We start from the raw sequence: 22,366 nt of genomic DNA, 5'->3' as shown, positions 1-22,366 counted from the left end.
CCAGTTCATCTTCATTGATGAGGTTGGATTCAACCTCACAAAAAGACGAAAGAGGGGAAGGAATATCATCGGCCAGCGTGCCATTGTTCAAGTCCCTGGCCAGCGCGGAGGGAACATCACAATGTGTGCAGCGATTACCCACCACGGCGTCATCCATCACCATGCTACCCTTGGCCCCTACAACACCGCCCATCTGATCACATTCCTGGACACCCTACACAACACACTCATTCCACCAGATCAGGTAGATGGCCCAGAGCAGCTCAGGTACGTTGTCATTTGGGACAACGTAAGTTTCCACAGGGCTGCTCTGGTTCGTAACTGGTTCACTGCCCACCCACGCTTTTTAGTTGTTTATCTCCCTCCATATTCTCCATTCCTCAATCCTATTGAGGAATTTTTTTCTGCCTGGAGATGGAAAGTGTATGACCGAAATCCACAAACGCGTATACCTCTTCTCCAAGCTATGGAAGACGCATGTGGAGATATAGCAGCTGATGCTTTTCATGGCTGGAATCGCCTTGCTAGGCGATATTTCCCCCGCTGCTTGGCCAGGGAAAACATTGCTTGTGATGTGGATGGGGTGCTGTGGCCAGACCGCAACAGAAGAGAGGATTTTTTTATTTATAATTTTTTTACTGTAACTACACATTAAATTATTCTGTTTTGTATGTAAACCACTGTATGTGCAACTTTGTGTTGGTTGGGAATGGGATGTACACTGTGTACATTGTTTTTGTGGGAAAAATGAAATATATTTGTTACCGTGTATTTGTGTGTTCTGAGTTTAAAACAATATTCTCAAATATTTTACAACACACTTATGTATGTACTGTCTGTAGTAATGGCAACACTGAACCAAAAAAAGGCCTAAGTCATTATGATGAATGGAGAAGAAGTGTTTTCCATTCATCATAGTGTTTTACATTGAGCACATCAGTGTTCAACTGGTTCTTATAAATGTCATTCATATGATGGTTTGTGTGTGTCATTTGAAAACAAAATACAATTTTGATAAGAAATAACATTGTTTTGAATGTAAAGTTTCATTTTGCTGGAGAATTGAGGGGTTTTGCCCATTGTGTGTGTGTTTTTTGATTTGTGTGTAGAGTTCTGAGGATATGTGGCATGCTTTCAGAAAATGTGTGTAAACAATCGAGAAAAACTGTAATTACTATATTACACACGCTTTGAGGTACAACCCTCCTCTGTTTGACCTTGAGTGAGTAACCCCCCTCTCATAGTGTGTGTGTGTTCTAGTGTGTGTTCTAGAGTGTGTGTGTGTGTGTGTGTGTGTGTGTGTTCTAGTATGTGTTCTAGTGTGTGTGTGTGTGTGTGTGTGTGTTCTAGTGTGTGTGTGTGTGCATGTGTTCTAGCGTTTGTGTGTATTCTAGTGTGTGTATGTTATGCCATTTAGCAGACTCTTTTATCCAAAGCAACTTACAGTCATGCGTGCCTACATTTTACATATGGATGATCCAGGGAATCGAACCCACTACCCTATGCTCTACCAACTGTGTGTGTGTTCTAGTGTGTGTGCGTGTGTGTGTACGACCAGTGTGTGTGTGTTTGTGTTCTAGTGTGTGTGTGTGTGTGTGTGTGTGTGTGTGTTTGTGTTCTAGTGTGTGTGCGTGTGTACGACCAGTGTGTGTGTTTGTGTTTGTGTCCTAGTGTGTGTTCTAGTGTGTGTGCGTGTGTGTACGACCAGTGTGTGTGTTTGTGTTCTAGTGTGTGTGCGTGTGTGTGTGTTCTAGTGTGTGTGTGTGTTTGTATGACCAGTGTGTGTGTGTGTTTGTGTCCTAGTGTGTGTTCTAGTGTGTGTGCGTGTGTACAACCAGTGTGTGTTTGTGTGTGTGTGTGTGTTCCCTGATGACTTCCTTTAGATTTAAGTCCATCGATCTGTCACTCCGTGCTAATAGAAAGACAGTGTGTTAAAGAGCTTCACTCAGACACAACTTACCATCGCTCTCCAAGGTGTGGATAGACACACACACGCACACACCTACACCAACACACACACAAAAACACACACACACCAGTGGCGGCTCCTCAGAGGAGGAAGGGGAGGACCACCTACTCAGTGAATGTACAAAAATAAAACTATACTAAATATATTCACATATCACCAAATACCTGACTAAAACACACTGTTTTGTAATGAAGGTCTACAGTAGCCTCAACAGCACCCTCTAGGGTAGCACCATGGTGTAGCCGGAGGACAGCTATTTTCCGTCCTCCTCTGCCTACATTGAATTCAATACAAAACCTAGGAGGCGCATGCTCCTAACCCCCTTCCATAGACCTACATGGTAATTATGACGTCCTCCAACCAATCAAAGATTTTGCAGTGTGAACTGACATGTTGTCCATCCATTCAAAGGATCAGAGAATGAACCTAGAACTACGCATATGTGATGTAGAAGCTTGGTGAGTTGGTGACATTGTTGGATAGATTGTGATTGAGATAGTGAATATTGATAATTTAGCATTTTTAGGATATTATAAATTCAATTTAGTTTATTTAAACTACAGGATATGGAGGAGGTAGATTACAAATTGTTTTCTTGGTTTTAGAACATTTTTGTGTCGAGTTAGTGCAAGTAGCTAGCTAGCTACCAGAGTACTGTTTTCTGTGCCAGAATGGCTAGCTAACGCTAAAGACAATGTAGTGGGATTTTTGCCCACATCAGAGTCAAGCTTCTGGGAAAAAGCTGCATCGATCATGTAATGGACAAAGGTCTGTGTATTCAAACTGCGCAACACAACGAGAAGGTAAGAAGAGACAGGGATCTTCTCAAGCAGCTTATCAACACTATTGCATTTTGGGGTATGTAAGAATTGGCTTTTAGGGAGCACGGTGAGAGGGAAAGTTCTGCTAACAAGGGCAACTGAAAGGATCTGGCAGAGGTAATTGCACGTTACCATGCTTTACTTCAATTTTTTTGTCATTTATCAGACACTCTTATTCAGAGCAACTTACATGAGCAATTAGGGTTAAGTGCCTTGCTCAAGGGCACATCGACAGATTCTTCACCTAGTCGGCTTAGGGATTAGAACCAGCGACCTTTCGGTTACTGGCACAACGCTCTTAACCACTAAGCTACCTGCCGCCCCCTTGCTGATCATATGGAAGTTTCTACTGTCTTTTCTGGGATGTCGAAATGAATTCAGAATGATTTGACAGCTTCCACCGCATCATCCATTAAAAGTGAGATTAAAAGAGAGGCTGACGCAGCACATTTATTCACATGGTATATGGATGAAACCACAAATATCAGCTGTCGCTCACAGTTGTCATTTATCACTAGTATGCAAAATATAGATTATTTTTAATTCCTCTGTATTAACACATAAATCATGGTTAATTGTGTTTTTTTGTCAGTAACTAGTTGCTAGACAAAGTCCCAACATTTCAGAAGGATAAAAAAGGGTTTCAAAATGATGACACTTTTTACCCCTTAGGGTCAAAATGTACCACTGTTGGCGCTTTTAGGGTTCAAATATTCACTATATCACTATATCATGGTAGACATTTAGGGATATTCGTTTTTCTTGACCAGATGACCAGTGTGCAGGAAAAACTCTGCCCTTAAAGGTTGTGACTGGGGCTTGGAGTTTTCCTGGTCAGGTTAAATTGATATGGAAAAACTCTGGGTAATAGAAATTATGTCAGAGTGTTGAAGGCTATTTTTTGTTTTGCTTATTATCACTCTGTAAGGACAGCGGCTGGGAGACGAAAAGCAAGTACAGGGAGTGAACATTTAATGAAAAAAACTGACAGGAACAAAACACAGACAGAGTCTGGACAACGGAAACGAAACAACATTAATGCTGACAAGTGTGCGTAATGATGGGCAGCCTGGCGCCCTCGAGCACCAGGGAGGGGGAGCTGAAGCAGGCGTGACACAACGCCATACACGAGGTCTGCGGATGTGAGTCCGGTTGGACGTACTGCCAAATTCTCTAAAATGACGTTGGATGCGGCTTATGGTAGAGAAATGAAAAGAAAATTCGATTCTCTGACAACAGCTCTGGTGGACATTCCTGCAGTCATCATGCCAATTGCACGCTCCCTCAAAACTTGAGACATCTGTGGCATTGTGTTGTGTGACAAAACTGCACATTTTAGAGTGTCCTTTTATTGTCCCCAACACAAGGTGCACCTGTGTAATGATAATGCTGTTTAATCAGCTTCTTGATATGCCACACCTGTCAGGAGGATGTATTATGTTGACAAAGGGGAAATGCACACAACATTTCTGTGATCTTTTATTTCAGCTCATGAAACATGGGACCAACACTTTACATGTTGCGTTTATATTTTTGTTCAGTGTACATGGCCAATTGCGCACTAGGGTAATTGAGTAGCAGAAAGTCCTTTGGTGCAAACTGTGTAGTTACATAAAGAAAAAGGCTATGTGCATGTATTCAAATTGAATATGTTTGGCATGACAACGAACAAACAGCACCGAGGAGCTAGCTAGCCTAAAGCACCAACAGGTCTGGAGCCATGCTAAAAGTCCAGTGCTAGCTAGTTAGCCCACATACATACAGTATCTCATTGGTATGTGGACTGAGTAGATAGCACTGACTACACCCTTACAGCCAGGAAAGATCTAAAGAGCTAGAGGCTTTCTCGAGGTTTCATCCGATTGCAACAGACAGAAGGTTAATGTACCTGATCACGTTTAACGAGGGGGCCATCATCAATCGCGTCGTCTGACGTAGTGACATTTCACCAGGGCCAGCACGGTGACTCGCTGGCATTTGGGATGCAGCGGTAGGAGGAAGAGAGGGGTCGGGGTCTGCATCACAAATGATCCCTGTAGGCCTCTCAGATGGAGGGGGTGGGGGGGGTTGGATGTCGTCAAATGAAAAAAAGAAGATCGATAGAAGAACTGGCTGACATAGGGGTGGAGGGACAAAGCCCCGGCCTCACTGACTGGAGGATAACAGAGATGGATGGATAACAGGGATGGATGGATAACAGGGATGGATAACAGGTATTACATTTACATTTTAGTCATTTAGCAGATGCTCTTATCCAGAGTGACTTACAGTTAGTGAGTGCATACATTATTATTATTTTGTATTTTATTTTTCCATACTGGCCCCCCGTGGGAATCGAACACACAACCCTGGCGTTGCAAACACCATGCTCTACCAACTGAGCTACATCCCTGCCGGCCAGTCCCTCCCCTACCCTGGGCCAATTGTGCGCCGCCCCATGGGTCTCCCGGTCGCGGCCGGCTACGACAGAGCCTGGATTCGAACCAGGATCTCTAGTGGCACAGCTAGCACTGCGATGCAGGGATTGATGGATAACAGGGATGGATGGATAACAGGGATGGATGGATAACAGGGATAGATGGATAATAGGGATGGATGGATGATAGGGATGGATGGATAATAGCGATGGAACATCATAATATTACTGCTGGCCCTCGGCTATGATAATACGCACCTTACTCCAGCAAGCAGAGTGTGATTTACAACCGGTTTCAGTTGAATGAGTAAGGATGAGTTACTGTCTCTACAAGCTGCACAGATCTAGGATCAGCTTACCTCCAATGAATCCTAACCTTAAAGCTACAATCTGGGATTTAAAAGTTATATTCTTCGAGAATCAATGGATGAATTGAAATGACCATTGAACAGATTCACAGATCCCAGACTGTAGCTTTAACCATTAGGATAAATGCCAGAAGCAGGTAGGCGTTTATTGTCATGAGTGTTGTCCTGGAGGCAGAACTGAGCGATTTCCGTTTAGATAGGCCAACTGCAAAAAAATGCTTTTTGGTCTTAATTTAAGGTTAGGCATTAGGGTTAGCAGTGTGGTTAGGGTTAGGGTTAAGGTTAAGTTTATGATTTTGTGATTTTGTGGCTGTGCCAGCTGGTGTCCACTCTGCAGAGCTGCCTCCAGAACAAGATTCATGATGAAAAATGTTAACCTGCATGCCAGAAGCTAAATATGATTGACTTGAATACAGTTACAGCATGTGACCCTGTTTCTATTGAATGAATCTCTGCTGCTGCCTCAATCTCTGCTGCTGCCTCGGTCTCTGCTCCAGGTAGAAGCTGCCCATAGGCACAGATCTAGGATCAGTTTACCCTCAAACTGAACTCAGATGAGTGTCTAGGGGCGATGTCCTCCATCTCTCTCCTTATGTAAGGAAGAGTGATTCACTTGAATGTGTTTGTTGAATGAGTGTCTTATTCTGCTGCCTCTCCCTTCTACTGTGCCTATCCTGAATGGCTGTGTCTGAAAACATTACAGTCGTCAAATCCTTGCTTCCTCCGTCCTTGTTTCCTCTTTTCCTCTCAAAGCATGTTGATAGAGAAGATTCAAGGCCCCTTCCTTGGACCTCCTCATTCAATTAGGTTTAAGAGGAATATAGGAAACAAAGACGGAGGAAGCAAGGATTTGACGGCTACGTTTTCAGACCCAGCCAAAGATTCCCCTCCATGTCCTGCTGCATGTTATACTACTACCCCCTACTGGGGATACATGAACACTACAATCCATATGTGGTTCTGCTGAAAACAGCAACCAGGATATTGCCAATCACCGCCATTCACTCCCATCCTTCTGCCTTCTTGTGGCCACATCCTATATCACTCATTTGATTGGAACATGAGAAGACAGCAATGAACTTCAGATGTAGAACAGGGAATACTGTGAGTGTGTGTGTGTGTGTGTGTGTGTGTGTGTGTGTGTGTGTGTGTTGTAGGGCTACACAATGAATCATATTCATATCAAAATCGCAACATCCATATCGCAAGAGATCTATATTGTATGCAATATTTTGAAACGCTACTCAGCCGCGTGTAACCTCTGTGTTTGTAGTTTTAAAGACACAGATAGCCAGACAGGCCAGTCACGGTGAGATATGTAATTACTGTATGTGTGTTTCTGAGACCGGAACATGTCTGACAGTAGGAGTTTACCTAGTGTGTGTTGGTGTGTATGTGTGTTGGTGTGTATGTGTGTGTGTGTGTGCAGGTGTATGTGTAAATCCTGTCATTACATCATCATCCTATCAGGGTACTATGGTGAACATAAAGTTACTCCTCACATCTTCTTACACTCCTCCTCTAAGGTCAAATAGATAATGATTACCTTCAAACTCTGTGTCAATTGCTTTTATCACAAAATTAGCAATTGTCATGGATATTTCAGCTAAGCCATCCAATATTAGCAGCTACTGGTAGATTAGTAAGATATTGCTTTGGGTTTTCTAGCGCCTACAAAGCACTGTGACCACTGACTGTGCCTTAGCTATTTTCTTTCTTTCTTATTATGTTAGCAATTCCTTTTCTAGTGAACGCTGCTCCTAGTGTGCAGTATGATGGAGTAGGAGGCCTTGCTCAGTTACTGTAAGAATGACTACAACTCACCACTTTAGCTGGACCTAGAACTTTACAACCTCCTCCCAAATGTTCTGAAAATATCTCTCGCTCTCTTTTTTGGGTTCAGGTAATCTATAACGGAACTCCCCTTCAATGAGCTGGTGACCAGTATAATATTCTCATTCTCTCTCTCTCTCTCTCTCTCTCTCTCTCTCTCTCTCTCTCTCTCTCTCTCTCTCTCTCTCTCTCTCTCTCTCTCTCTCTCTCTCTCTCTCTCTCTCTCTCTCTCTCTCTCTCTCTCTCTCTCTCTCTCTCTCTCTCTCTCTCTCTCTCTCTCTCTCTCTCTCTCTCTCTCTCTCTCTCTCTCTCTCTCTCTCTCTCTCTCTCTCTCTCTCTCTCTCTCTCTCTCTCTCTCTCTCTCTCTCTCTCTCTCTCTCTCTCTCTCTCTCTCTCTCTCTCTCTCTCTCTCGCTCTTTCTCTCTCTCGCTCTCTCTCTCATTTGACAGCAATTGCCTTGGAAGAGAGCATCGCACGCACGCTCACGCACACACACACGAACACTCACACCCACCCACAAAGTCTCAGCACTCTGTAGCACCTTCTAACTGTCACTCTTGGATTATCTGAATGTCTTCTAACTGTCACTCTTGGATTATCTGAATGTCAGAGAAAATCACAGGGGGATAGCTTTAGAACATTTGATGAGTGTCAAGTGATAGAAAGAAGCCTGGAATAAATGAAGAGTTTATTTCCAAAACTCTATATACACTCACACACAAACACACACTCACACACTTCTTACGTCACCTCACAGAGCAAGAGCGGTCAAAAAGGGATGTTTATACAACCGTTGATAGACAAAAACACACCCAGCCTTCGTTCCTCCTCGCCTTGCATGTGGCTTGTGGCTGTACTCAAACCCCCTGAGTCTCAACCGATGCCCTGTAAAAATACAACTCCTTCCATCCACGCACGCAGGGCCCTTTCCAGCAGCACGCTATAACGGGAAACGCTTTCCAGAGCGAATCTTCCCAGAGCAGAGCAGTGTGTGCTACACACGCACACACACAAACACTATCACATATGCACACACACAGGCACGCACGCACGAACGCACGAATGCATACACACACACAAACACACACATACATTTGCTGTAATATGTAGGTATGTGTCTTTAAGCCATAAATGGATCCAGATGGGGCTTGAAGGAGCAAGACGTTTACATAGAGAGGGCTGTAATCAAAAGAGACGGCTGTAATCATCAGAGGGCTGTAATTAAGAGAGGGCTGTAATTAGGAGAGGGCTGTAATCAAGAGAAGGCTGTCATCAAGAGAGGGCTGTAATCAAGAGAGGGCTGTAATTAAGAGAGGGCTTTAAATCAACAGAGAGCTGTAATCAAGAGAGGGCTGTAATCAAGAGAGGGCTGTAAACAACAGAAGGCTGTAATCAAGAGAGATGGCTGTAATCAACAGAGGGCTGTAATCAAGAGAGACGTCTGTAATCAACAGAGGTCTGTTTGGTATTTTTCTCCTTCCCTATTTAGTCTATTTTTCTGGCTAAATTAGACTGTTGGGCTATACTGTGTGGTGGGTTGTATTGACTGGTGGGTTGTATTGACTGGTGGGTTGTATTGACTGGTGGGCTGTATTGACTGGTGGGTTGTATTGACTGGTGGGCTGTATTGACTGGTGGGTTGTATTGACTGGTGGGTTGTATTGACTGGTGTGTTGTATTGACTGGTGTCCCCTGTAGCTCAGTTGGTAGAGCATGGCACTTGCAACGGCAGGGTTGTGGGTTTGTTTCCCACGGGCGGCCAGTATGAAAAAAATTTATGCACTCACTAACTGTAAGTCGTTCTGGATAAGAGCGTCTGCTAAATGACTAAAATGTAAATGTGCTGTATTGACTGGTGGGTTGTATTGACTGCTGGGCTGTTTTCTACTGAAGACACACATGGCAGTGATTATGGTCCTGTGTTTATCCGAGCTCACTGAGCCCTCTCTGGGGCTGACTTGTCCCAAATTACAACCTATTCCCTATATAGTGCACTACTTTTCACTAGAGCCCTGATTTTACCCTTATTTTACCAGGTAAGTTGACTGAGAACAAATTCTCATTTACAGCAACGATCTGGGGAATAGTTACAGGGGAGAGGAGGGGAGATGAATGAGCCAATTGGCAGCTGGGGATGATTAGGTGGCCATGATGGTATGAGGGCCAGATTGGGAATTTAGCCAGGAGAACATGTGAGAGTCAAAGGCTAAAGATACACACTCAAACACACACAAAAGCATGCATGCACGCCCGCACACACAAATACAAAAGCATGCACGTGCACCAGAGGAGGCTGGTAGGAGGAGCTATAGGAGGACGGGCTCATTGTAATGGATGGAATGGAATTAATGGAACAGAGTCAAACATGTGGTTTCCATATGTTTGATGTGTTTGATAGCGTTCCATTAATTTCATTCCAGCCATTACAATGAGCCTGTCCTTCTATAGCTCCTCCCACCAGCCTCCTCTGCTGTGCACCCACGCTCGCACACACTGACAGACACAGACACACACTGGCACACACACTTCACATGGGTGAATTCAGATACAGTATCAAATATCATGCAAACATGAAACTAACTCAAACCACTTTCACAAACACAAAGCTGTCAAATGTAGTGATGGTCTGCTCTTTTGGCTGAAATATGGAGCACATGTAGCATATATACTTTTCATCCATGTGTGTGCAGCATATGGATGTACAGAATACATTACACACACTCAACAAACCACACACACATTCTCTCTCACACAAACACACACATACAGTGGGGAGAACAAGTATTTGATACACTGAGGATTTTGCAGGTTTTCCTACTTACCAAGCATGTAGAGGTCTGTAATTTTTATCATATGTACACTGCAACTGTGAGAGACGGAATCTAAAACTAAAATCCTGAAAATCACATTGTATGATTTTTGATCACCTACCAACCAGTAAGAATTCCGGCTCTCACAGACCTGTTAGTTTTTCTTTAAGAAGCCCTCCTGTTCTCCACTCATTACCTGTATTAACTGCACCTGTTTGAACTTTTTACCTGTATAAAAGACACCTGTCCACACACTCAATCAAACAGACTCCAACCTCTCCACAATGGCCAAGACCAGAGAGCTGTGTAAGGACATCAGGGATAAAATTGTAGACCTGCACAAGGCTGGGATGGGCTACAGGACAATAGGCAAGCAGCTTGGTGAGAAGGCAACAACTGTTGGCGCAATTATTAGAAAATGGAAGAAGTTCAAGATGACAGTCAATCACCCTCGGTCTGGGGCTCCATGCAAGATCTCACCTCGTGGGGCATCAAAGATCATGAGAAAGGTGAGCGATCAGCCCAGAACTACACGGTAGGACCTGGTCAATGACCTGAAGAGAGCTGGGACCACAGTCTCAAAGAAAACCATTAGTAACACACTACGCTGTCATGGATTAAAATCCTACAGCGCACGCAAGGTCCCTCTGCTCAAGCCAGCGCATGTCCAGGCCCGTCTGAAGTTTGCCAATGACCAGCTGGATGATCCAGAGGAGGAATGGGAGAAGGTCATGTGGTCTGATGAGACAAAAATAGAGCTTTTTGGTCTAAACTCCACTCGCCGTGTTTGGAGGAAGAAGAAGGATGAGTACAACCCCAAGAACACCATCCCAACCGTGAAGCATGGAGGTGGAAACGTCATTCTTTGGGGATGCTTTTCTGCAAAGGGGACAGGACGACTGCACCATATTGAGGGGAGGATGGATGGGGCCATGTATCGCGAGATCTTGGCCAACAACCTCCTTCCCTCAGTAAGAGCATTGAAGATGGGTCTTGGCTGGGTCTTCCAGCATGACAACGATCCGAAACACACAGCCAGGGCAACTAAGGAGTGGCTCCGTAGAAGCATCTCAAGGTCCTGGAGTGGCCTAGCCAGTCTCCAGACCTGAACCCAATAGAAAATCTTTGGAGGGAGCTGAAAGTCCGTATTGCCCAGCGACAGCCCCGAAACCTGAAGGATCTGGAGAAGGTCTGTATGGAGGAGTGGGCCAAAATCCCTGCTGCAGTGTGTGCAAACCTGGTCAAGACCTACAGGAAACGTATGATCTCTGTAATTGCAAACAAAGGTTTCTGTACCAAATATTAAGTTCTGCTTTTCTGATGTATCAAATACTTATGTCATGCAATAAAATGCAAATTAATTACTTAAATATCATACAATGTGATTTTCTGGATTTTTGTTTTAGATTCCGTCTCTCACAGTTGAAGTGTACCTATGATAAATATTACAGACCTCTACATGCTTTGTAAGTAGGAAAACCTGCAAAATCGGCAGTGTATTAAATACTTGTTCTCCCCACTGTATACACACAGTCTCTTCCCCTTTCGCTGTCTGTCTACTATATGATGCATTTTCCCACTAGAGCAGCAATATAAACACAATGACAGGTTGCGAGTCAGAGAGCTGTCACAACGCCCCATCACACCTCCTACCATCGGAGGTCATGGCAGGCTCACACAGGCAAGACCCCACAGGCCCAGCCATTCAGAGACGCTCTTGCCGACAGGGTCACAGCATGTCTCTGAAACTGCATTTGTGCACTCCCTCTGAAACATGTCATCTTTCTGACTTGGAAAGTTGGGGTACAAGTTCATAACATGACTTTCTCACTAACATTTCCAACTTAGGAGCCCACGTAAATGGGATTTGAACATCGGAAAGTAGATTTTCCGATAATTCCGAGTCAGCATGTGAACACAGAGTGATCAGATAATTCAGCCCCATCTGGATCCAGTCTTCTGACTGTTTTTCTGACTGTTCTGTTCTGCTCTCAACCCAACATGCTGCCACAAGCGAGAGTGGATTCCCCTGTACTGTACTGTACTGTACTGTGGTTGGTTACACAACACTGTTTGGCAGCAGGAGAGATTTATATAGACATAGATCATGTTTCAAAGTAAATCAACTTTAATGAAACCTCTCTCTGAGGATATTGTGGGAGGAGGGAAGGGGGAGAAATAGGCAGAGTTTCAGTAGCCTTGAAACCCAGGATGTACTGGTCAAAATGACAGAATATGTTTTCACTGCTTAATCACTTCTATTTGTCCACACATGGCGAAAAGAGATTACATGGTATTCCCGCATGACTCCGTCCATACACAGACAAAGAATATACTGTGATTCTTTTAGGATGAAATACCTGTGTCATGTTCTTTAGACAACAAATGGAAGAAAACATACTAAAACAGGGAGGGACTACCTGGACTTGACCAATAAGAAATGCTAACTTCCGCATTGCGTAGCAAAACATTTTAAAACATTTTCCATTGTGTGCCCTAATGTGTGCCCCCAGGACTAAATAGATGTGGTGGAAGTCTGAGACGTGGGGGATCCATAAGGAAAACATTTTGGAGTTAATTTAAGGAAAGGTCTTGTAGGCAGCTGGTGTTACCAGAGCACTATAAGAAGATAAACACATTTCTCAGCTGAGTGCCAGGAAATATGCAGATATGTGAATCAATGGAGCGAGGTGTTAGGGGATTGGATCGTCTCACCCTAGTGTGACTCAGTGTGTCATGCTGACCATACAGACTTAAAACACAGACAAAAGCCTTAGTACTGAGTGCTACTGTTGGTAGAGCATGGCGTTTGCAACGCCAGGGTTGTGGGTTCGATTCCCACGGGGGGCCAGTATGAAAAATAAAATAAAAAATAATGTATGCACTCACTAACTGTAAGTCGCTCTGGATAAGAGCGTCTGCTAAATGACTAAAAATGTAAAAATGTACTGACTGGCTGATAACACAGGAAAGTGGTACTGAGCTGACAGCATAGGCGAACACAGGAAATAGCAGGTTTGATGGAGGTGTGGTAACATATTTTCTATTGGAAGTATGTAACAAGCAATTGTGATATGGTGGTTGGCTCTAGCTAGTAATATCCTTTTAAAATCCTTCTAATATCCTTTTTCATAAAAAATGTGTAACTCCATGATGTATAGGCTTTTATTGGTTGGTGTTAGTGCAGGTGGCTAACGCAGGAACAGACTGTCGTCACCCAGGCTATCAATCTGTAGCTCATCTCTTCCTCTCTCAGGCTTCTGATAGTCTGATTTTGTATTCATGTCAACATCAACACAGTAGGCTATTACAGGGACAGATTGACAGACTATGCTAACCGTAATGTGTGTGTGTGTGTGTGTCAGGGCTGTGATGATGGGTCAGTAATGTCAGGGGCATCTGGTCACCCTGAGGGGAGCAGTCCAGTCTAGCTGTCCCTCTATTAGTGTCATATCACACAGGGGTCACAGAGGTTACCCACAAACACATGCGCACACACACGAACACACAGCCTGCACACGCACGCACACAGACTCCAAGCCAGGTAAACAGCCAGGCTAACAAGGACAGAGAGACAGAGACAGAGACAGAGACAGAGACAGAGACAGAGAGAGAGAGAGAGAGAGAGAGAGAGAGAGAGAGAGAGAGAGAGAGAGAGAGAGAGAGAGCGAGATACACACTGCTGCTGAACGGCCAGCAAATACTGCATCCAAACAGGCAGATGGACCAACACACGCATGCACACACGTGACATTCAGACAAGACACAGACAGTACAGGCTGCATGGATTAACTGATATGTAACTTGGCTTGCTTTATTGACTGATTGTCTGGTTAATTTATGGATAGTTGAGGCAAATCATATCTAGCTTCCCTCGCTGTGTTAACAGCATCCACTAACAGCTTGGCTTTACTGTTTAAATAATTCCGATTTTGAAGCATTAAAACGTCCCCAAAGCCTTAGAGAGGAAACTACTCCAGAACTACTTCTCTTGTAGACCAGGGTTCAAACTAAATGAAATCTTTCAAATACTTTGAGGGTTTACAGTACTTTAGTCTGCCTAGTGTGCCAAATGGGTGGGGTTTAAACTTTTCAGACTATTTTATTGGTTCAATTTTGCTAGGCAAGCTCAATCAAACAAAGCTAAAGTCTTTTAAATAATTTCCAATAGTATTTGAACACAGGTCTGTTCCCAAGATGTCTCCCCCAGATGTTAGTCAGTCTAGTCTAGGCTGTCTGCTGAGAAGAAGCAGCTGGAGGCCTATCGCCCCAGTCTGATCAAAATGACCCATAACACAACCGTGCTGCATCAATTCAACTACCACACACCTACACATGGACACACTCCAGAAGCTGTGTGTGTGGGGAGGGGCTCTGTGTGTGTGTGTGTGTGTGCGCGTGCGTGCGTCGATTCAAGTGCACACAGACGAATTCCACATGGACAAAATCTGTTGATCTCCAGGTATCTTGAGGGCCCTTGTGAGACGTCGAAACAAAATTCACAAAATGTTTCAGCACATAAGAGCCCCAGGTTCTCTTTTGATTGATTGTCTTTAATTCCCTCAAGTCTGTGAGGGACTATTTCACAGGCATCTCCATGATGTAGCACTGAGTTGCAAGCACACAGTATGAACAAGCTCTCTGGGTACACACAATTTCTCTCTCTCTCTGAGTACAAATAATACATCAACTTATATGAAGAAAGCTGTAATTTGAAAGTAAGTGCTTCACGGAGAGCTGTGCCCATTGCGCCCACACACCATTGCTTATGCATGCTTCTATTCTGAAAGTGCGACCCACCCACAGAAGACCTCCGATACCTCGAACATGTCTACAGACACATAGGAAAAGAATGCACAAACGTTATATAAACAAATATAAATATACATATCTAGGACTGTGGTATGGGAAAAACAGAAGTTCACACGTTCACATATAAAATAAGGTATGCAATTAAAATATATCTGAATTAATTAAAGGTCTGGCAACAGTGCAGAGGATATAAAACTGAAACATGAAGGTATTAAACTGAAACATGAAGATATTAAACTGAAACATGAAGATATAGCCTGAGCCATGACCTTACATCACAGATATGGCCACTGAACATCGATTTTGAACACACGTGTCTATCCAATACATGCTGCTGAGGCCAGGACAGCGTAAATATTAGGCTAGACTACAAAAGACCATTGAAAATATGTAATTTAGTCACATATGAGTAATTTACACCCCAAAAACCTGATTTTATTAGGCTATGTACTGTATGGGGGACGGATAAAATGACCATGTACTCAAATGTATTTGACAGATTTATAATCAATGCCATGGCTGACAGTGAGGGAGGGAGTTATGGGTGCCATCTAGCGACGAGATCAGGGAGTGAGCTTGACAATAAGTGAAAGTGAGTGAGTGTTAAATAAAACCAGAATTCCTCTCCATAACTTGGGTTGAAGATCAACTGTGTGCATTTATGTCCAGTGTAGGCACATATACCATATGCATACAGTGCGTTACATACTGTGGGTAAAGGTATGTAGCCTACAGTCTGGTACTACAAACTGGCAGGCGAAGAGAACACTTGACATTTTATTCACCTCCCGCTGCGTTTGATGCGCACGGCCGCAGGCTGGCAGCCTATGTCCGGGGAGAGTGAGCTAGCTGCGGCTCTGAGAACCCCCGTCGTGAACGAGCGGTGGACTCCCGAGTGGAGAGAGTCCCTCCCGGGGTGCACAGCATGCAATGCAGTGATCTCAACCCACCCCGTCATGCTGTGTTTGTCTGCCGGTGTCCTCTCCACGTGGGAGCACCTCGAATGAAATTATAATAGGCTGATCTGTGCGCCTCTCCGACCGACGCACCACACACAGAGCGCATGGATTACTGCTGTAGGCAAATGTATAACATTTAAAACCTAATTTTCTGCAATATTGATAACAGTGTACCAGATATTGAGTGATTTTGCACCACCAGAAGTGAAAGACACCCATGCGTAACGGTCCAAAACGTGGACGCACAGTTGTGGAGACGAAAATGTAATTAGCTCGTTTGAAAATAATAACATAAAATTCAAAAAGACAGGACGCATTGAAACGCATGTCCGGTTATAACGTTTCATGCCCCTCTAAACACAATGAAATTCAGCAATGCCACAGATAATTCACAAAAGCCCACATATTGTCTTCAGTTTACTGTAGCCTACAATGAAACATTGATCAGTTCGAATTGACTGTGGGCTAACCCAATAGACTGAATAGACTGTGTTCGCAGTTCGCATCAGAGTGAAACCGCATATTTATTTTGGGCATCCCTCGAGCTCTGGGGGAGCACGTTCACTTATGCCAATAAACACCACAACCGCAGTCCAAGAAGAGATAAGGTCGGTAGATATCAGGGGTCACGTTGCCCATGCGTGTGCATGACAACAAACATTACATGTGCAGTTTCAAATGTTACGGGAGGACAGATAATAACCAGTTTCGGATGGCGCGGAGTGGTGAGCCGCAAGCGTATACCCATAATGAGCCCCATCACCCCATGCATCACCTACCTCGAACTAATCTCAAAGCTGCACCCTTTCCGAAGGAGCAGGGCTCTCTTCCGCATGATGCCCGTTTTGTCCCGGCCGAGGTACACATTTATATCCGAATTCATGGGTGCCGGACGAGCAGGCAGGTATATACTCCGTAAAAACAAATATGTTTCTTCCTTCCACTTAGTCGGACAGCGACGGGAGCGAGGAGTCGGGTCGAGAACGGAAAGAGGCGGAAGAAAGTCTGACCAAAAAAAGAGAGAATAGACTACCAAACTAGCCTCCGCTGGAAAAGGGAAAGTGAGGCGCAGACTTCCCTCAGCTAACAAAGACGGGACCAAAAGCTTATGAGTGCAGCATGGCTAGTGATTTGCTCCTCCTCTCCTGAACTCCATAAGATATAAATTAGATACCGTTGTTCTCTCGGTTCCAGAGCGAGTTACCGTTACGCAATTGGTAACCCTGACAGGATTCGAGTCCCAGGCAGGCTAAGAAAACAGTAACGGTTTGAAGAGTCCCTCCGTCTGTCTCTAGACTCTGGAGCGCTATAAAATGTGCTGTTGATTCTACACCACTCCCTCGAAGGTTGAACGAAGTGCCTGCGCGGTCCTAATACTGTATCTACTCTAAGGAACCTACGGAGGGAGAAAGAGTGGAGGGAAGTACAATTTATAAGCAAACACACACTCATCAAGTCTGGTACTGGCATCACACATTGATGCCATTTTTTGGAGGATGCAAAGTGTAAAATGAAAATCATGAATTGCTCCCCAACCATAAGCTTTCATTAATGAGCATTACCCACATAGATAAGCCTATAGAAAGACAGTGTGCTATAGAGGTAGAGAGTAAAAGGTCTTCATTAAGGTGAACATACATTAGACTGGCTCCGGGGCCATTTGAATCTGCGGTAGAACAGATCTGCTGTTTAAACATACTAAACCCTATTTAAACAGAACTGCAGTAGGCACTGCTGAGAGGAATGTCTGGGAGCAGGTGTGTGTGTGTACCAACCACTGAATTAGTTTGACCTTAGGGATCGTATGTTTGTGTCACAGGTGTGACTAATTGCCCTGTAATCAAGCCAGTCATTTCATTTGTTCATTGACTAATTGATTGAACACCTGAATTGTATTTAAGTTGTGTTTCTTTCTGAGGTGTTGCCACCCAGTGGAGGGGGTGCAGTTCAGAGGTATGGTGGGTTCTGGGAATATGGGGACACACAAGCGCGTCATCCTGTGCCTTTTTGTTACTTTGGTTGTTAGTTTCATGGTTTGTCAATGTTCCTGGGCCAGTGAGAAGGCCACTGCTGAAAGGTCAACTTTGTAAACCACGCCCTATTATGTGTTAAATGCTGAAACTGGTCCTTTGTGTTTGGTCTGTACTTCACTCTGCCTACTCAACCCAGATTGTGAGGTGGTTGAAGTGGTGAGTGGTGGGGTCATGAGGTTAAGGATGCTTTTGAGGACAAGCAGCAGCAGATGGCCACACTAGACAAACAGACAGACCCTTGGGAAAAGTGTTCTCGTACACATCACCTACACAGGCTAATCAGCAGACAATCTCAAACATTCGGCCAACGTAGGCTATATGTCTCTGAATATAACTGATTCTGTAAGCACAAATAAGCGCAATTTAGCGCAATTTATGGTAGAAAAGACAAGTGTCATTTGTAGGTGTTGCAGAGAGCATATATAAATCTGAATCCTCAACATCCGCTCATGATTCAACTAGTGATTCAACAAACTGATCGCGTCCTGAGGGTGTTGAAAACATTGGTTGAATCATCGATTCAATATGCAGAAACATCTATTATGGTTCTCTGGATAAGCAGTCGAATGAACAACTCACTCCCTTGCTGTTTCACTCACTCCCTTGCTGTTTCACTCACTCCCTTGCTGTTTCACTCACTCCCTTGCTGTTCCACTCACTCCCTTGCTGTTTCACTCACTCCCTTGCTGTTCCACTCACTCCCTTGCTGTTTCACTCACTCCCTTGCTGTTCCACTCACTCCCTTGCTGTTCCACTCACTCCCTTGCTGTTTCACTCACTCCCTTGATGATCCACTCACTCCCTTGCTATTCCACTCACTCCCTTGCTATTCCACTCACTCCCTTGCTCCCTTGCTGTTCCATTGTCGTCCCTTTTTTGTTTTGCTACGCGAAAGGTAGTGTTCTTTTCCCTTCATACTCCTCCATTTCCATCCATTTCCATCCATTTCTACTACATACTACATACTGACCACTTAGTACCCCACCATAGATGTCATGTACTGTAGTGTATACCTATCATATATCAGATTATTATGACATCATTACATATCAGTCCCCCTCAACCGCCCACCTCCATCAAAATATACACGTCCCCTTCTGTACAGCCCTATGATCAGTGAGTAGGAATGTTTTGGTGAGGGTTTGCCCAAACGTGACTCACAGGCAGACCAGCTGCATACAGGAGTCTGGAGTCATCTGGATCTGCTCTAGTTGGAACACAACAGTTTGTGATTGGATGGAAGACTACAGCCTGCAGCTCTGATTGGTTGAAGACTATCATTTGTTTGTCTGATTGGTTGGAAGACAACAGGCTGCAGCTCTGGTGGGGCGCCAACTCACTGACTCCAGTGTGACTCACCCCTCATGGTCATTGGTCGCTGAGTTGACCGTACATTCAAACAAACACATCACACTCTCCAATGTTTTTATCGTTGAAGACTACTGAATTGGCTGCATTTCAGATATGAAATCATCCAAAGCTCTCAGCTATTTGAGTTGAAATGACGTGTTCGCTTCAAAGTCAAACAAATCAACCTGGCAAATGAAGCAACTGGCATAGTCTCTCTGGATGCGGAGATAAAATTAAACAAAGTGTTGTTGCAATAATTTCCACCTTTGATTGGAATTCCTGGAATCGTACAGCAGGATGCCTATTGTGAGGCCAGAGAGACTGGGAGCTCTAGAGTGTATTATGGCCATTGGTCTGCTGCTACTTACAGCCTCTAGTACAGGAACCATTGGGTCTCTCCTGCCACCTGCCTGCTCAATATGCTAATGAGATTAGGGAGGGTCTGGCCACATGATGTCATCATTCACTACTGCATTAAACTGGCGCTGTAACGAGATGAGTAACATTGGTGTTCATAAATAATGTATGAGCTGTAAATATGTACAAGGTTTATGACAGGTGGAATTCTGTGTAGATTAGAGACTTACAGAGCTCTGAGCGTTGTATGAGAGACATGGAGGAGAAATAGTTAAGGAATGGAGGAAGAGTGTGTGTGTGTGTGTGTGTGTTTGTTTTAACTGCTTTTCTTATATCCACAATGCCTCCCGACTAATGTCTATCTCTACTGGTGTCCATTAATCTCTCTCTCTCTCTCTCTCTCTCTCTCTCTCTCTCTCTCTCTCTCTCGCTCTCTCGCTCGCTCTCTCACACACACACACACACACACACAAACAAACACACAAAGACACACACACATACAAAGGCACACACACACACAAAGACACACACAAAGACACACACAGAGAAAGACACACACACACTGTCTTCCTCAATAGCTCTCTTCTCTCTCTCTCTCTCTCTCTCTCTCTCTCTCTCTCTCTCTCTCTCTCTCTCTCTCTCTCTCTCAATTTAAGGGCTTTATTGGCATGAGAAACATGTTTACATTGCCAAAGCAAGTGAAATAGATAATAAACAAAAGTGAAATAAACAATAAAAATGAACAGTAATTATTACAGTCACAAAAGTTCCAAAATAATAAAGACATTTCAAATATCATATTATGTCTCTATACAGTGTTGTAACGATGTGCAAATAGTTAAAGTACAAAAAGGAAAATAAGTCAACATAAATATGGGTTATATTTACAATGCTGTCTGCTCTTCACTGGTTGCCCTTTTCTTGTAGCAACAGGTCACAAATCTTGCTGCTGTGATGGCACACTGTGGTATTTCACCCAATAGATATGGGAGTTTATCAAAATTGGATTTGTTTTGGAATTCTTTGTGGGTCTGTGTAATCTGAGGGAAATATGTGTCTCTAATATGGTCATACATTTGGCAGGAAATTAGGAAGTGCAGTTCAGTTTCACCTCATTTTATGGGCAGTGTGCACATAGCCTGTTTTCTCTTGAGAGCCAGGTCTGCCTACGGCGGCCTTTCTCAATAGCAAGGCTATGCTCACTGAGTCTGTACATAGTCAAAGCTTTCCATAATTTTGGTTCAGTCACAGTGGTCAGGTATTCTGCCACTGTGTACTCTCTGTTTAGGGTCAAATAGCGTTCTAGTTTGCTCTGTTTTTTTGTTAATTCTTTCCAATGTGTCAAGTAATTCTCTTTTTGTTTTCTCATGATTTGGTTGGGTCTAATGGTGTTGCTGTCCTGGGGCTCTGTGGGGTCTGTTTGTGTTTGTGAAGAGAGCGCCAGGACCAGCTTGCTTAGGGGACTCTTCTCCAGGTTCATCTCTCTGTATGTGATGGCTTTGTTATGGAAGGTTTGGGAATCGCTTCCTTTTAGGTGGTTGTAGAATTTAACGGCTCTTTTCTGGATTTTGATAATTAGCGGGTATCGGCCTAATTCTGCTCTGCATGCATTATTTGGTGTTTTACGTTGTACACAGAGGATATTTTAGCAGAATTCTCAATTTGGTGTTTGTCCCATTTTGTGAATTCTTGGTTGATGAGCAGACCCCAGACCTCACAACCATTAAGGGCAATGGGTTCTATAATTGATTCAAGTATTTTTTAGCCAAATCCTAATTGGTATGTCGAATTTTATGTTCATTTTGATGGCATAGAAGGCCCTTCTTGCCTTGTCTCTCAGAGCGTTCACAGCTTTGTGGAAGTTACCTGTGGTGCTGATGTTTAGGCCGAGGTATGTATAGTTTTTTGTGTGCTCTAGGGCAACGGTGTCTAGATGGAATTTGTATTTGTGGTCCTGGCAACTGAACCTTTTTTGGAACACCATTATTTTTGTCTTACTGAGATTACTGTCAGGGCCCAGGTCTGACAGAATCTGTGCAGAAGATCTAGGTGCTGCTGTAGGCCCTCATTGGTTGGGGACAGAAGCACCAGATCATCAGCAAACAGTAGACATTTTACTTCAGATTCTAGTAGGGTGAGGCCGGGTGCTGCAGACCGTTCTAGTGCCCTCGCCAATTCGTTGATATATATGTTGAAGAGGGTGGGGCTTAAGCTGCATCCCTGTCTCACTCCATGGCCCTGTGGAAAGAAATGTGTGTGTTTTTTGCCAATTTAACCGGACACTTGTTGTTTGTGTACATGGATTTTATAATGTCGTATGTTTTTCCCCCAACACCACTTTCCATCAATTTGTACAGCAGTTTGGTAAAAAGCCAATTTGACATTCACTCAGTACATTGTTTTCACTGAGGAAATGTACGAGTTTGCTGTTAATGATAATGCAGAGGATTTTCCCAAGGTTGCTGTTGACGCATATCCCACAGTAGTTATTGGGGTCAAATTTGTCTCCACTTTTGTGGATTGGGGTGATCAGTCCTTGGTTTCAAATATTGGGGAAGATGCCAGAGATAAGGATGATGTTAACAGATAGTGCCCAGTAGTATCCAAAGTAAGCTTTGGCAATATGTACATTGTTACG

The 22,366-nt window shown here is 43.9% G+C and overlaps 1 protein-coding gene across 4 annotated transcripts in view; it reads right to left on the bottom strand.

Annotated features, from left to right (window-relative positions):
* The window catches only part of garnl3 (GTPase activating Rap/RanGAP domain like 3), a 143,831-nt gene extending 126,525 nt beyond the window's left edge, over positions 1-17,306 (bottom strand). For all 4 annotated transcript variants that reach the window (XM_041897687.2, XM_041897690.2, XM_041897688.2 and 1 more), the window contains exon 1: positions 16,768-17,306. In XM_041897687.2, the coding sequence (XP_041753621.2) occupies positions 16,768-16,871 (104 nt within the window). In that variant the 5' untranslated portion in view covers positions 16,872-17,306. The remainder of the gene's footprint in view (positions 1-16,767) is intronic.
* Positions 17,307-22,366: the final 5,060 nt, after the last annotated feature.

This window comes from Coregonus clupeaformis, chromosome 15, assembly GCF_020615455.1.
Source record: "Coregonus clupeaformis isolate EN_2021a chromosome 15, ASM2061545v1, whole genome shotgun sequence".
NCBI classification, from domain to species: domain Eukaryota; kingdom Metazoa; phylum Chordata; class Actinopteri; order Salmoniformes; family Salmonidae; genus Coregonus; species Coregonus clupeaformis.
The sequence above is the reverse complement of the archived record's forward strand: the minus strand, read 5'-3'. Positions and strand labels throughout refer to the sequence as shown.